General features: G+C 42.0%; 1 protein-coding gene across 1 annotated transcript in view; it reads left to right on the top strand.

Annotated features, from left to right (window-relative positions):
* Positions 1-886: 886 nt before the first annotated feature.
* Positions 887-16,134, top strand: part of stk32a (serine/threonine kinase 32A) — a 115,041-nt gene continuing 99,793 nt past the window's right edge. The window contains exons 1-3 of the mRNA XM_084074901.1: positions 887-1,203; positions 9,697-9,752; positions 11,569-11,720. Coding sequence (XP_083931027.1) covers positions 1,152-1,203; positions 9,697-9,752; positions 11,569-11,720 — 260 coding nt within the window. The 5' untranslated portion in view covers positions 887-1,151. The remainder of the gene's footprint in view (positions 1,204-9,696; positions 9,753-11,568; positions 11,721-16,134) is intronic.

The following is a 16,134-nucleotide window of genomic DNA, read 5'->3' as shown; positions in this document are numbered from 1 at the left end:
TCAGCTCTATGAATAAGGAAAGGATCAGTCTGTCCGGGTACATTACATTCCTGTCTGGGACGGGGGGTGAGTGAAATGCGGCAGAACAGAGAGTACAGGGCAGTTAGAGGGATTTCACATAATCATACTGTATGGGCTTCTCCTCAATCCTGTTGTCTTTATATAAAAAAAAGGACCAAATAATTAATCACTTCCCTTCTGGGTGATTGCACGCATGCACGCACCCAACACACACACACACACACACACACACACACACACACACACACACACACACACACACACACACACACACACACACACACACACACACACACACACACACACACACACACACACACACACACACACACACACACACACACACAGGCAAGTTTGGCAACCTACATGACAATTCTGTCACCAGCAGTTAGGGGTAAGTCATTTTGATGAATGGATTTTTTGTTGTACTCTTACTGTTTCATCCAATACAACATTAGCTCTTTCTCTCTCATGTCTGTCTCTCCTCTTTTTTACTCTCTGCAACTCTCGCTCTCTCTCTCTCTCTCTCTCTCTCTCTCTCTCTCTCTCTCTCTCTTTCTCTCTGTCTCTGTCTCTCTCCCCGCCTCCCTCCCCTCCCTCCAGTGACTGATGCAAGGTGTCATATTGTTCCTATCTCCTTCTCATAGGTTAGACTCCCATTAAGTGGATGGTCACAGGCAGAGAGACAGACACCACACACTCTGGAATAAAAAGCCAGCCATCTGTCTGTCTGGCCCACCGTCATTTGATCAGCATTGGATCCAGCGGGGACAACTACATAAGTGTGCGTTGGATTTGGCTCGAGCGACCCGACCACCTTGACACCTTGAAGTATGCTTGTTTTGGAGACCTAAGCGGAAGAAAGTGTTCTGTTGAGCACAGACAAGCTGCTTTGTGAGTGAGTGTGTCTGTGAGTGCACACACGTGGGTGTGTGTGTGTGTGTGTGTGTGTGTGTGTGTGTGTGTGTGTGTGTGTGTGTTTGCTAGGGTCGACCAATCCAGTGAGTGTGTGTGTTCATGTGAGAGAGGGGGCTAAGGTGGACCAGGCTATGTGCGCCTCTCAGACAGAGAACTGTCCGGTACTGGAGATCTGAAGGAGCAGACCAGGAGGATTTGTGAGAGGAGTAGCCATGGGGCTCGGACAATCCAGCAAGCCTCCTGTCGCAGGGGACAGTGAAGAGGGTGAGCCACATTCTACATCATACTTATATGGAACAAATCTTGATTCAAATGTAGAGATATGATATGTGTATTAATTTATGCTATAGATCGATAGAGACAAACTGCAGGTAAACTGGACCTGTAAAAGTAAAGGAGTTGAACCTGTACAGAAGCCTTGGCGCACATCCTCCAAGAATGTCTGCATGTTACTCATGCATGTCCTCACATCATTTACCTAGTCACTTTAGTACTCTAAGGAACTCATTGTTTTCAGTACAAATGTACCTGTCATGATAATTACTCATGCGAGGCACGGCTAATTTAATGGATATGAATAAGGTTTGGCTCTGAACTGTGAAGCATCACCTCGGCCAATGTTCCTGCTGCTGTAGTAAGACTTTACCTTTGTGATTAGGGCCACAATGGTGCCTATACTCAGTGTCATAAGCATTATTTATGGAGGAATGGAACAGAATAGAATAATAGCATGACTGTAGCTTGGCTTTGACAGTTAAGATGGTCAGTGTCCTTCATGTTCTACAAAGTAATTAATCTAAATCCTGATGACCGTTTTTGTCTTTTCTTAATGTTGTTAAGAATCACCTGCCATCAGCCAGACTGTAGTTTATGGGCTGGGCTCACCACCAAGCGAAGCATCAAGGGAGTTAATGTATTGCTTGGAAGAGGGCTCTTCATTTAGTCCTTTTCCTTAAGTGGATAATGCAATGTCTAGTCATCATTGATCTGAGTAAATCTATCTATTAATGTATTAACTTTGGCTTTAGTTCAAAGAGTTTACATAAGAGTCAGCGTGTTACGTGGCATTTACTTCTAATCTAAAGACATTACTTGGATGATGTGCTCAACATTATGAATGATCTTTGTTGTTGTATGTACATTATTTGGGAACCTGCAAATTGGAGACATAATGTTTGTTTTCACGTCAAGTCGGTTATGTACTCTACAAAGCGTAATCACATTTGAAAAATGACCAGGGAACCTTACAGGTTTTGTATTTTACATTTGCTGAAAATTGAAAGAAAATATTCTAGTTGTCCTCAGTCTAATAAAATGGGCCAGGTGGCTGTAGGCTGATGATGGTTAAAGAAGTGGGCCTGTGACCTGAATGTCCGCTGCATGGTCTGAGTCCCAGGGGTGGGCAGGGAAAATGCTTGAGTAAAACTTTTCCCTCCATCAAATACTGCCAAGGTGCCCCTGAGCCAAACATTGTGTCCAGCTGTTCCAGTGGCCAGCAGTAGAATTACAGTGTGTGCTTTCACTGGGCAGTGGTGGTGGTGAAAAGCAACAAACCCTTTTCCCTGTATACAAACAAGAACCTTCGTGAAGGAGCAGTTCACCCAAAAATGACTTATTTTCTATCAATTACACACCCCATGAAGCCTTGAATTCATGGAGATTTTTTAGTTTTTGTCCCATTCCGAAGCCAATAATTTGATGACCGGCAGAGTCTCCTGTCTCCTACTGACCGATGACCCAGTCAAAACAAAAAAATCTCCATGAATGCAAGGCTTCATGAGGTGTGTAATTGATAGAAAATAAGTAATTTTTTGGGTGAACTTCCCCTTTAACACCTGCATGACAAAGCATGTGCTGACAACTGACTGATGCACTGAAATGATGAACTGAGAATACTGTAGTGATGAAAATAGACAATGCCTTTCTCAGTGGAGACAAGAGATCATGGCATTTTTTTTATTCACATCAGAGACATGCTCTACTTTGGAGGTCTGAATACCCAGACTGATGTTCTTCGACATTATTGTTATTGCCGTGACATTGCAGCGGAGTGATTATCCTTCCTCTTACTGTCCTATATTCCACCTAAGACATATTGGAATTAGAGTGCAAGTAGAGGAGAGAGAGAGAGAGAGAGAGAGAAAGAGAGAGAGAGAGAGAGAGAGAGAGAGAGAGAGAGAGAGAGAGAGTTGCACAGAGTAAAAACGAGGGAGAGACAGATATGACAGAGACAAATCTAACGTTGTATGGATGAAACAATAAAATGAGGTCTGTAAGAGTAAAAAACAAAAAAATCCATTCATCAAAATGACTTACCTGTAACAGTGGTAGCTGCTGGTGACAGACATTTATTGTAGGTTGCCGAACTTGCCTGTGTGCCTGTGCGTACGTGCGTGTGCGTACGTGCGTACGTGCGTGAAAGAGACAGGATAAATGTGAAAGAAAGAAAGGTGAGAAGCATGAGGAAGTAAGAGGTCACGGTAATGACACACACACACACACACACACACACACACACACACACACACACACACACACACACACACACACACACACACACACACACACACACACACACACACACACACACACACACACACAGTGTGTGTGTGTGTGTGTGTGTGTGTGTGTGTGTGTGTGTGTGTGTGTGTGTGCATAAGCATAATAATGACATGTAAGCAACAAAGTAGAGATAACATGCAATGTACAATATTGCACTCATAGTTGTTGACACATTTCAGTGATGGGCCTTGTCTTCTATAATTAACCTAAACCTGATTTGCAGAGTTTTTGGAGACGGAAGGGGAACAGAAATGTCCATCATTAGGGCTAACAGAATTATGTTTTAGTCAGTGCTCGTTGCATCGCCGAGAACAGAATGTTAACAAGGTCTCCGACTTGAAGCAATGGACGTATACTTTCCTTGCATAATTTGAGTGCACCGCTGCATCATTAGCATACTCTCTCACATTACAGCTCTGAAGATGCCAAAGGGGTTTGTGCAATCATTTCCTCTGGGTATTCCAAAGGTGTCACTCCCAGGGAACACAGTATAAGGTTGACAGAGAGCTAGAACGTGATATTGTTGTGGTATTATTTCTAGTCCTTCCATTAGTGTTGATTTATTAGCGATAAATCAACACTCTTTCTTCTTCGCAGCATACTGTCTAAACATAATGTGTATTAAATCCATTTATCGATATTCAAAAGCAGCTGATCTACAAGCTCACTTGTCAAATCACAATGCGTTGTGAGCTTGTCGATTGCTTATTTTGCACTTGAATAGATGACCTTTACTTATAACAGAGTATTTCTTCATGTTGCTTCTTTTACTAAAGTAAAACATCTGAGTACGTCTTCCACCACTGATCACGTGGATGCCTTGTTATGCATGCGTTATAGCCAGTAGCCACCATCCTCCCTGAGGGTTAGCTCTAGGAAGCACTGGATTAAGTTGACGGGGCCCTGTGAGCGACAGAGCACACTTTATTCACACTACCACTGGACCCGCAGGATCTGTTATAGTTGTCACAGCAACGGTCTGTCTGGGAGGTTGGAGGTTCCTTAAGTGGTCCACAGGTGTGTGAGTTTGAGAGGCGGTAGAGAAGGGGGGGGTCTGCGTCAGCGTCAGCTGTTCATAATCTTTTCTTTTTTTTGGACAAAAGTATTTCTCTTCAATTCAATTACTATGTGCTTTATTGGCATGACAGTTTAGAACATGCCAGGCTGTACATGTAAATGAGAATGTCTTCTTAAGTAGCCCTCCTGTGCCATCCATCAATGTAAAAAAAAAGCATTGTCATAGCTTCTCTCTCTCTCCTATATTCTCCTGTCTCTCTCCCTCTCTTTCTCCTCCTCTCCTGTCTGTCTGTCTCTATCTAACTCCTCCTAGAATCCATCTGAGCTTGTGTTCAATGTAATCCTTATTTTATCAATTTAAGCTGCGTCTAATGCTAGCCTCTCACTGTACTCGTGTCAACTTCATCTTTGCATTATGCCCTGTAATATCATAGGTCGCTGTATTAATGTACTTCATCTTTTAATGTTTTAAGTTTAAAAATACATTTGTACTTTGGAAAAGTTTTCGCTGTGATCCGTGTTGGCCTGTCGCTGTCCATCGTCGTGGTGCTGAACCAGAGAGACAGGGAGACAGAGACCCAGAGAGAGAGAGAGAGAGGGAGAGAGAGAGAGAGAGAGAGAGAGAGAGAGAGAGAGAGAGAGAGAGAGAGAGAGAGAGAGAGAGAGAGAGAGAGAGAAATAGAGGGGAAGACCTCATCAGACATCATTTCACAAAGGTGCTCAGGAGCACAAGCTATTATCTACTACTTTGCCACTTGTTGGAAATTATTTGAAACACAGCTAAATTCAGCTTGACAGTTAGCCCGCAACGGAGCAGGCTAGTTTAATGGTATAAGTTACCTTTGTTACTGAGCTGGGAATCCACTAAGCCACATTGATGGAGGTTAACTTAGCGAGACCAAGATTCTCCTTTTTCTGCCTTGATGGAATACACAATTGAAATGAAAACAAAACACTAATGCCAAAGCATTCAGTTTAATTCCTCCACTCTCCAGTGTGTGTGTGCATGCGTGCGTGTCAGTGCCTGAATGGTGAGGGATTTAGGCTACTGCATATTCAGATGGGATTTTCTGTATTGTTTTCACAGTCTGTGACCCCAACATAAACTGATCCCGCTCTTGATACATGGACTAACAGCACATAAAGAAGTTTTAAACTGTATTTGCTGTATGTTTTAGCTATAATTGGTTTGTTTACATTGGTTACATTTGTAAACATTGGAGGGAAAAATGTTAATGCGTAATGTTGTTAGAAGATATATTTTCCATCACAAATCAAGCTGTTTTCGCAAATACATTCCTGTTACAGAGTAAAATCCTCAGTGTTCATTTACCGACCCGTAAGGGTTGATTTGGTTACATTTGTGAATGCTTTGAGTTAAATACCCAAACTCTCTAATTCTTCGTTAAAGCAGCACTATATCACTTTTTAACAACTAATTTAAATAGCATATCATGTCCCACAAAATTATAAAGTTATATGTTTAAGCAATAACAATCCTATAGACTCAGGGAGTCCCTGCTAGGGGCTTGACTGTATTACTATGTAAAGGGGAGACAAAATTGAGTTTCATCCTGGCAGTTGCCAAGGCACCAAGGCAGAACTGCCAGTCAAGGGTTAGCAAAGACAGCCCAATCACTGCAGCACGTCCTCACCGGAGGTTAATTCATAATGTACCTTTCCCCTTTCTAGAAATGTTGAGGAGTCAAAAGTACAATATTTGTCTTTGAAATGTAGTGCAGAGACAGTCAGATGTATCCAAAAATACAACTCCTCAAGTACAGTACAGATACAAAAAAAAAGTACAGTACTAAGTAAATGTACTTCGTTACTGTCTACCACTGAACAAGAGACACAATGTGTGTGTGTGTGTGTGTGTGTGTGTGTGTGTGTGTGTGTGTGTGTGTGTGTGTGTGTGTGTGTGTGTGTGTGTGTGTGTGTGTGTGTGTGTGTGTGTGTGTGAGAGAGAGAGAGAGAGAGAGACATTGATTATGTTCCTCGGGGGACATACCATGTCCATAATTGCCAAACTGAAAAGGTGTGAATGTAGGATCAATCCAAACCAATTGATTACCAGATGTCGATATAGATTCAAAATGACTAGATGATTCCCATAGACTACCGGTACTCAGCTTATTATTGTCAGTCAATGCATCCTCCAGAAAAGCTTTCAATGTGTTAAATCAATTGATTAGGTCATTTAAATCGTCATCACAATGCATCACAATGTCATTCAGTATTGCAATATTAAAGACTGTGTGTGCTTGGAATCTGGACCTCATTGGTCCCCAGCAAAATGTGTTAATTTAGCATCACAATCGTTTAACCACTTTATCCATATTTTATACATGGGCTATAGAAAAAATTGCGGATGTACAAGCTCGCAGCCCGTCACTTCGTGCCGTGCTGCAAGCTTGTACAACGCCAAATTCTTTTGAGAAATCTTGAAAATGTTTGGAAGATTTTGAATAATCTTTGCAGTTTGTCAACACATATCCTCTCTTCTGGGGGTCCCTGGCAAAAAACATTTTCAGATGTGGGTCCGTGGCCAAATACATACTGTATTAATTTGGGGGTCCTTGGCATGGAAAAGTTTGAGAACCATTGCTCTGCGCAATACATTCTCCTTCCGGCATCCGAACGTGTTTTTCTGAAAGGGAGGTGATAACTAGATTCTGACGTCATTCAGAACTTCGGATGCTCCTGCACCCAGATGTCCTGATTGATTGATTGATTGATTGATTGATACTTTATTAACCCATTCAATCCAGGAACGCATCTCTGTCATTTTAGATGTATTTGGCTATTAAAAAATATCAGATATACAAGCTCATAGCGTGGTACCGAGTGCCGCGCTATGAGCTCGTAGATGCGTTTTGAGCTTGATATACAAGCTCAAAACGCGTCGCTTCGCGCCGCGGTTCGAGCTTGTGGATCTGCTACTTTTGATACTTTTGAATTTGAATCCTGAAAAGTAACAGTTTTGGACATAATGAGGTTTCCACCCGACAGAGACGTTATACAGGTAGTACCATCAAAGGTTATGCCAAAATTGGGCAAAGTTTCCATCGTGGTCCTTTGTACTCAATTCAAACATATTGGAATAAAGCTCAGAAGAATCATAAGATATATTTACAGAGAAATTAGTAGAGGGGACGAGGGTCCGGCATCATAAGGAGCATGTATTGACCTGTGTCTGTCTCTTTATATCTCTGTATTTAACTATAACTTCCTCTCGCTTTATGGCTCTGTTTTTAACTCTCTCTCTCTCACTCTCACTCAAGGCTCAGTTCTCTCATCCAAAGTCATAGCTGTCCCTCTAAAATAACCATCACAGCAAGAAAAAAATACCACATTAGCAGTGCGTGTGTGTGTGTGTGTGTATGTGTGTGTGTGTGTGTGTGTGTGTGTGTGTGTGTGAGACCCCATATGGTCTCATTCAGTAGGTTGTATAAACACCCGCCACCCCGTACAACTGGAGGAAGAGCCGGGTGATACGGGACTAACGGAGCATAACATTATCTGTCACATCCAATACATCCACACTCTGACTCATGGCAGTGTGTGTGTGTGTGTGTGTGTGTGTGTGTGTGTGTGTGTGTGTGTGTGTGTGTGTGTGTGTGTGTGTGTGTGTGTGTGTGTGTGTGTGTGTGTGTGTGTGTGTGTGTGTGCGCGCGCGCGCTATCTTGAAAATAGCAGATCTGCATACAAACTGACGAGGTGTGGCATTGTGCCGCATTGAGAACTTGTAGATCTTGCTATTTTACCAATTTGTTTACACCACCCAGTATAATACAGGGTTAAGTGGTTAATCAGACTAATCGGTTTATTAGATAATATAAAAATCTATTAGAATTTATTTCGTATTGGTTCGTTGATATACAGTATAAGAAATGAAAAGCAATGTCCGATTATTCGATTAACCTACATGAGCAAGATCAAGACGGTTATTGGATCTAAGTTTCGATATATTTCTGAGTCCCAGTGTGTGTGTGTGTGTGTGGGGTCAGACAGTGGGTGGTAGATTTTCCATCCTCGGGCAAACAGCAGAGAGTGAGAAACATTGTGTCCTGGTTCGGTTGCCATGGCAGCCAAAAACAAACAGGCTCCATCCACTTTTATATGGATATAAATGTACTATTACCTGTGACAGAACCCCTGGGTCAGTGTGTGTGTGTGTGTGTGTGTGTGTGTGTGTGTGTGTGTGTGTGTGTGTGTGTGTGTGTGTGTGTGTGTGTGTGTGTGTGTGTGTGTGTGTGTGTGTGTGTGTGTGTGTGTGAGTGCGTGCGTGTGTAATGAAACTGCTGCCCGCAAGTCAGCTGAAACAATAAAATAAATTACGTTAAAAAAACAACATGATATGTTGACTGCCTGTCTCAGTGTGATTAGTAAAACAAGCTCAATGACACAACACATCTATCTATTCTATCCATCTATCCATTATGGGATGTAATGGTATTAGTCAATCGCAGGCAGGCAATTTGCTGGCACAAGCCAAGAGTTTAGGCTGAAATTACATTGCATTGTGACATCTGCATTGCATTTTGAATTTCATTCAATACATCCTGTTTTGCTACTCCTTGTTTATGTCCAAACCTCACAAACATTGCCACACATGATCTGATAAAAACGTATCATATAGATTGTTGATAGTATGTACCGTTTAGCTTTTAGTTTAATTGGCTTCCAAAACTAGTGGAAGGGGCCTACTTTCCCCAATGGATTCCTCAGGTCATGGAAACAACACTTGAAATGTCTTTAAATTGTGCCTTTCTAGTTCATATTTATCTTTGGAATAGAGCTGGGCGGTATATTGATATAATAGGCTATTTCTAGCCAAATGATATGACACTAGATATTGTCTTTTTCCGGTCTTAAAGGCTGTATAACAGTTATGTGATTCACTTTTCAGAACTGTTCCAGCTGAGTGAATCCAGCTGAGTGAATTTATAATAGATCATCAATAATGGTCATTTATCAAAATGTTGTTGTAAATCTCTTCTGAAAGCAACAAAAGGTCATTCCCAAAATATTGTCACATTATTGATATCAAGGTACTCTATCAGAAATATCTATAGCCTATATGATATTTTACTTTGGAGAGAAAAGAAAAACGTATTCAATTTATATTTTGTAAGAAAGTTAAATAATAATCTCTGTCCTCTTCTTTGTCCCCAGTCAACTTCGACCACTTCCAGATTCTACGGGCTATCGGAAAAGGGAGCTTCGGAAAAGTAAGTGTTTCTTTGTTCTGGGGCACAAAAAGTATTAAGTATTAATTTTGCATGGGACCTTATCATAATTCAAAACAAATCCCTTGCAGTTTTAAGTCTCAGGGCAAGTGGCACTGAATCTAGCACACAGTTTGTCTGGTATTGAACCTTTGACTGTACTGTATCATACATTCACTCTAGCCCCTGGGCAACCCTGGTGCGCTGGCTGTTATTGTATAACCTAACTGGCTTTGTGTCACATTTTGTGAGCAAGCAGTTTGTGGATCTACACAGTATGAGGCTCAGTGTAAAGTGATAGCCCTAGCAATCATCTGACCTCTGATTATTTATCATAAGCAGTGCAGTGTCTCCAAACACGCATCGACTCTAATCTCCACACATGCATACTGTCTGTGTTGGGTAGACACACGCACGCACACACGCTGATCTGCTATTTGTGCTATTTTCCAGTATCTTAGATTTAGTTTTTTACAATAATGACGTCCACAATAACAACGCAGGATTGAAAGTGGTTAAATTGGCACAATAATTGTAAACATAATTATTATTATTAATTCTTTGTGATTTTTTTATTTTGCTCTACTTTCCGCTGTGCTCATATTGAAAACCTGTGCACTACTACACCGTTGTAGAAGCTGTTGTGCAGATAAGCAGTGTAATCATGACAGTGGCTGGCAGGCCGCTCAGTAGAGGAAGGAGATGCGATCTGGGTTGGGCTGATTGAGCGGACCAGCTGCTCCACAGATCCCTCCTTCAGATAGCCACAATCACTGGCTCATTGACGCTCAAAGCACTCAAAGCAGCACCAGCAAGATATGCCGTTGCTGTCGGACGGAAACCTTGTGATCTCCATATTTCACATTTTTTAAATAAAATGAATGCCATTCTTTGTCGTACAAGAATGTTACGCAAAAGACGCCGATCTAGATCAGTTCTTTTTTTTTCTTTAGTTCAGTCCATTCGTCCATTGGAACACGTACAGGTTCTTTTTACCATTTACCGAAAAGTAATGGTTTTTGGACATACAAGATTTCCACTCGGCGAAGGCGGTTATTAACATACGGCATAGTGGAAACACAGTCTTTCAATGCAGAGCAGGGTATCTACAGCCCATATCATGATCTAGAGATGTAGCTAAAATACACAACGTTTGCAGCCAGCCACTCAGGGTGTCAAATTGTATCTTTTTCTCTTAATTGTATGTATTAATTGTATTAATTAGTATTAATTAGTAGATTTATGTGAAGTATTCAGAGAGATGGTTAGTGTCCTTATACTGCCTTGACCTTGCATTTAGCTATAATGGTTAAGAATGCTGTGAGCAAAGAGACCAGTATTACTCACAGCTTTGAAAATTATTGGGGTTTCCTAAGAGAGTGCTTGAGCATTGGCCAGAAGGATAAGCATTTAAAAGGTGTCTGACCCTTCCTTTCTAATTACACCAAACTGCAGGGTATGGCAGAAGCTAGCAGCAGCTGGTGTGATTGATGCAATTCTCACAGTTCAGCAAGACATAAATGTGTAATTGTGTGCCTAGCCACGGTGTGTGGCTTCATGAATCAGTAGAAAATAAATACCTATGAATGAATCATTATTAACCGTGTCGAAGGATAAAGGCACAAAGAAGCAAAGTTGTCAGACAATTGTAAACTCCAGAGAACATTCTGAGTTGAATCAACAGTCAAGGATTTTGCTTCTGCATGTATACTGCCTAGGATTGCAACAGCAAGCACACACAGAGAGAAAATTAATAACTGTCTGAGTGGGTGTTTGAATAGCCAATCAATGGCTGAATGAAACAACCTTGTGCCCCCAGGTTTGCATCGTGCAGAAGAAGGACACTAAGAAAATGTACGCCATGAAGTACATGAACAAACTGAAGTGTGTGGAGAGGAATGAAGTGAGGAATGTCTTCAAAGAACTTCAGATTATGAAGAATCTTGAGCATCCCTTCCTGGTCAACTTCTGGTAAGCCACCGTTCTGTGTGTGTGTGTGCGTGTGCGTGTGCGTGTGTGTGTGTGTGCAGTGCAAGCTTTATGCAAGGACTGTAGGTGCTGCAGCACAGGGCACCAACCTTGGGGGCGGGGGGAACCAAGCGGCAGGGCAAAAGTGAAAGATGACTCAACTATCGTCGAAAGCACCCGCTCAAGTTGTACAGTACATGGCTGATATTTATTTCACATCTCTATAAAGCCTTTGTTTAGGACTATTACCTTCAGCCCTTTTAATTTATGGCAATGCTGCTTTACCAGTTCCATTTTTTCCTTTTCTTTGGTGATAGCTCCCTGTCCTGGGGTTGTTGTTGCTATGTACAGTGTATAGCAACATGCTTTTTTTTTTTTTTACATTTTTGAATACATATTTGAAGTTTTTCAGAAAACTTAGGTCAGGATTTAGAGGGTGTTTTTAGAATCGGCCTCAGGTCTAAATGGGTTAAAGCAGTGAAGTACAGAGACATGCAGAGTGTGCCATTAAAGTAACACCTTGCAATGTGTGGGTTTGGATGAGTCAGTGTTGACCACTGCAGAATACCCACATGCACATCAGTGCTTCTCACTCCCCAAAGCTGCTAAAAGCTAAATGTGGTTCGCTCGCTGATCTGAGATCTAACTTTTACAGGCATTATTACTCATTTATCTTGGCAGCGCTATCGCTGCACCCACAACTTTGTCCAAACGCAGTAAATGGTGCGTCATTAAAAGTGTCAGTTGCTTAAACCGAACACATTTCTGTCATTCAGATTTCTCTGTAATCGGCAAAGTCTTGAATTCCTTGTGTCAATCATGGTTCTATCAAAAGTCAATCAAAAGGTATGATTTGAAATGGAAGTGTCGACTTTTGGCTGCCTACACCACACTCGATAAGCGAGTCCATTCAAGTGCTTTTGGGGGAGAGAGACAGAGATACAGAGGACCGGGTGATTAGCTCGCAGGATTTATTGTTATTGCCCATCTTATTAAAAAGCCAATGCCTTATGTCTTTTAGTAAAACGTATAGCCTAGTGATTCATTAGGGTTTAAAACTTGGAATGGGTTCGGTATTGTGACAGTGTCGCTGTCTATGGTGCTTAAGCAGGGATAGTCTATAGTGTCTATAGTCTACTACACTGTGATTATAGATTACGTGTTTGTGTCAGAAGAGCATATTTTGCTTCAATTGGCTTCTGATATTTTGCCTTTAAATGGTAAGGGCTGCCACTGCGTGCTCGCAGCAAAACATAACACAGTTGTTGTTTCCTTTCTTTTTAATGTTTCTTGGCCGAGGCAAGGACAGCAGCGGGGTCCCCTACTCAAAACATCTGTCAGCGACGGGCATTGCACTGGTCCCCAATATTTCTCTCATTTTCCTTCATCAGTCTGAATCTTTAAAACATGAACAGCTGCTCCCCCTATTGCTTTAGGAAAATAATTGTAATTAAATGCTACAAAGCGGCTTTTATACTTCATTGCATTTGACTACTTGGATCTCAAGCTGAGAAATAACTCCTTCGTTTTCTGCAGGAGGCAGGCGAACAATTTTCATTAGAAAAACACTTCCTGTTGACGCTTTTGTTTAAAAACTATGATCGTAAGCAGCTAGGGATTCTTCTTGTAATGTTACTGAATGATCATACAGTATGAAAGACACACTTTATGCAAACAAAATGTGAAGACTGGCAGCATGCACAAGATTTTCAGGGCTGTTCTGTCCAGTGGTTTGGTTTGAGATTGGCTCCGGACACACAGACAGACCCTTTATAAATAACAGAGTTAATGAAAGTAATGTGTTACTGTACTGTATTACACTACATTTGCAAAAAATAACACACTATGACTTTGTTACTCATGCAAGTAATATTATTACAAAATGTGTGAAAGGCATAAAAGGCATACAGGTGTAGCCATCATAGAAGTCTCACATTTTACTACATGCTTGCTGTGCGACATTGGCTCTGTCACCAAGAAGAATGATTCGGAAATATCTTGTTGGAAAGATCAGCAGCACAAGGAATAATATTCAGATAAGAGGTTAGTAGAGAGACAAGTATCGCAGACTGTGAGCAGTCTGTGAAAATAGTAGATCTACAAGCTCATAGCATGTTGCGTTGAAGCATGTTGTGAGCTTGTAGATCGTCCAATTTTGCCTAAGAGATTTGGAGGGAAAAAAGGAGGCGGCCAAGTATAGACTCCTGGGGGACTCCGGTCAACAATGTCTATAGGGTTTAAGTGGTTAGAAAATAACTGCACAATGTACAAAGAATGTACAAAGAACTGCACAATACCCTGCAGTGTGCCAATGCAGTGTATGTGCAGGACAAAAGCATAATGCAGGTCTTTTACAGTGGCAGCACCACTGTAAGCAGCAGTCTACCTGATCAGCACTCCTACGCTGTGCTAGTAAATTAAAATGAACCAGCGGTTTCAGAAAGAGAGAGAGAGAGTGTGGATGCATAATGGCAGGTCGGTGTAAAGGAGAGCAGTCAATCCCACAGTCCCTGTGGTCCACTTTATGAAATACAGGCCTTCTAATGGTCCTTAATGTTCGCTAATCTAATTTTCTCCTCATATTCTCAAATTGTTTCTCTCTCTCGTATTAATTCCCCACCTCCGTTTGCCAGGTAGGTAATGGACCTCTCAGTCTCATAACAACAGTTATTTCGTGTCTCATGCGGCCCCCACAAGAAAAACACAGCACACTTTTTTTTTCAGCCCTCGGAATTGCAGCGAGGTTTTTGCCAATACGATTAGATTATTTAGACACAGAATCTCCCTGGGTCTTCACTCTCTCTAACTCCACCCTCTCGCCAACCTGCCCTCCCTCCTTTCCCTGCTTCTCTCTCTCTCTCTCTCTCTCTCTCTCTCTCTCTCTCTCTCTCTCTCTCTCTCTCTCTCTCTCTCTCTCTCTCTCTCTCTCTCTCTCTCTCTCTCTCTCTCTCTCTCTCTCTCTCTCTCTCTCTCTCTCTCTCTCTCTCTCTCTCTCTCTCTCTCTCTCTCTCTCTCTCTCTCATTTGCCTCCTCTTGTGAGAACAATTCATTATACCCGGCAGATATTGGCAGAGAACACTATGCCCGCATCGATAGCAAAATATCTTAATTACTAATTTGTATTAGCATAAGCCGCCCCGGAGTGGGCGAGGATGTAAGGAGACAGGGGAGGAGAGGAGAGGAACGGTATAGTACAGTAGTGAACTGTGCCAGTGCTCGCCTGCCTCCCGTTCTGCTTGCTTGCTAGCTTGATTGCATGCTGCGTCATGTAATACAGCCAATAAAGGAAGAAGAAAAAAGAAAACAGTCTGGGGTTAATGCTTTTGGCAGCGATTAAAATGTCCTGGGCTGGGGGAGATATACCCTGAAATTGTGCTTGGGTCAGCTCGGTGTGTCTTCTCTTGTGCTCTCTCTCTCTCTCTCTCTCTCTGTCTCTCTGTCTGTCTGTCTGTCTGTCTGTCTGTCTGTCTGTCTCTCTGTCTCTCTCTCTCTCTCTCTCTCTCTCTCTCTCTCTCTCTCTCTCTCTCTCTCTCTCTCTCTCTCTCTCTCTCTCTCTCTCTCTCTCTCTCTCTCTCTCTCTCTCTCTCTCTCTCTCTCTCTCTCTCTCTCTCTCTCTCTCTCTCTCTCTCTTTCTCTCTTTCTCTGTCTGTTCTCTCTCTCTCTGGGCTGGTGCATGTTAAGTTTGTCCTGACAGAAGTGTTCAAGGTCAGATATGGAGAGACGACCTTGCAGGCTTATGCAAAGGCAAAAAGTAACAGACAGTACGTTTTAAGACTCTACGGACGATCACCGTGTATTATCTTGTGTTGTCCTTGCTTACTGTAAATCGCTCTGGATTAAGAGCGTCTGCTAAATGCCTAAATTGTAAATTGAGAGAAAGTGAGATGGATGGTGCAGTACTGGGCTGGAAGGGGCTAGCCTGAGGAAAAGAAAGTAAACTTCCCTTCCCTTCGGTCCTCTCTCGTCCTCTTCTTTCTCACTCTCCCCCTGTATGTCATCTCTTCCCTCATTTTCTCCATTAATCTCTCTGTAGTCACTGCAGTTGTCATTCTGTCCCATAGCTCAGGTGTCTCTATTCGCTATTCGTTATGTGCCAATTAAAAACTGATGCATTTACCATCTGCTGGATTTTCAGCTCCAGTCTTCCCTCACATGTCATTTAAACACAGCTAGGGATGCTCCGATACAATTTTTTTCAGACCAAGTACGAGTATGAGTACTTAATTTGAGTACTTGCCGATACCAAGTACCGATACGAGTCCTTTTCGTTTTTGTTGAGTAAACACTGATTTTACCCCCTTTTTTCCAATTTCATTTAATTGTTATGACTTGTACTTATAATGATACTGTAATGTTCAATTACCACAATAATAAGTCGGGCTAGGTATCGCCTGCAACCTCACCATACAATACGTAT

The sequence above is a fragment of the Gymnoscopelus microlampas genome, assembly GCF_963454915.1.
Source record: "Gymnoscopelus microlampas genome assembly, chromosome: 12".
Classification (NCBI taxonomy): Eukaryota; Metazoa; Chordata; class Actinopteri; order Myctophiformes; family Myctophidae; genus Gymnoscopelus; species Gymnoscopelus microlampas.
The sequence above is the reverse complement of the archived record's forward strand: the minus strand, read 5'-3'. Positions and strand labels throughout refer to the sequence as shown.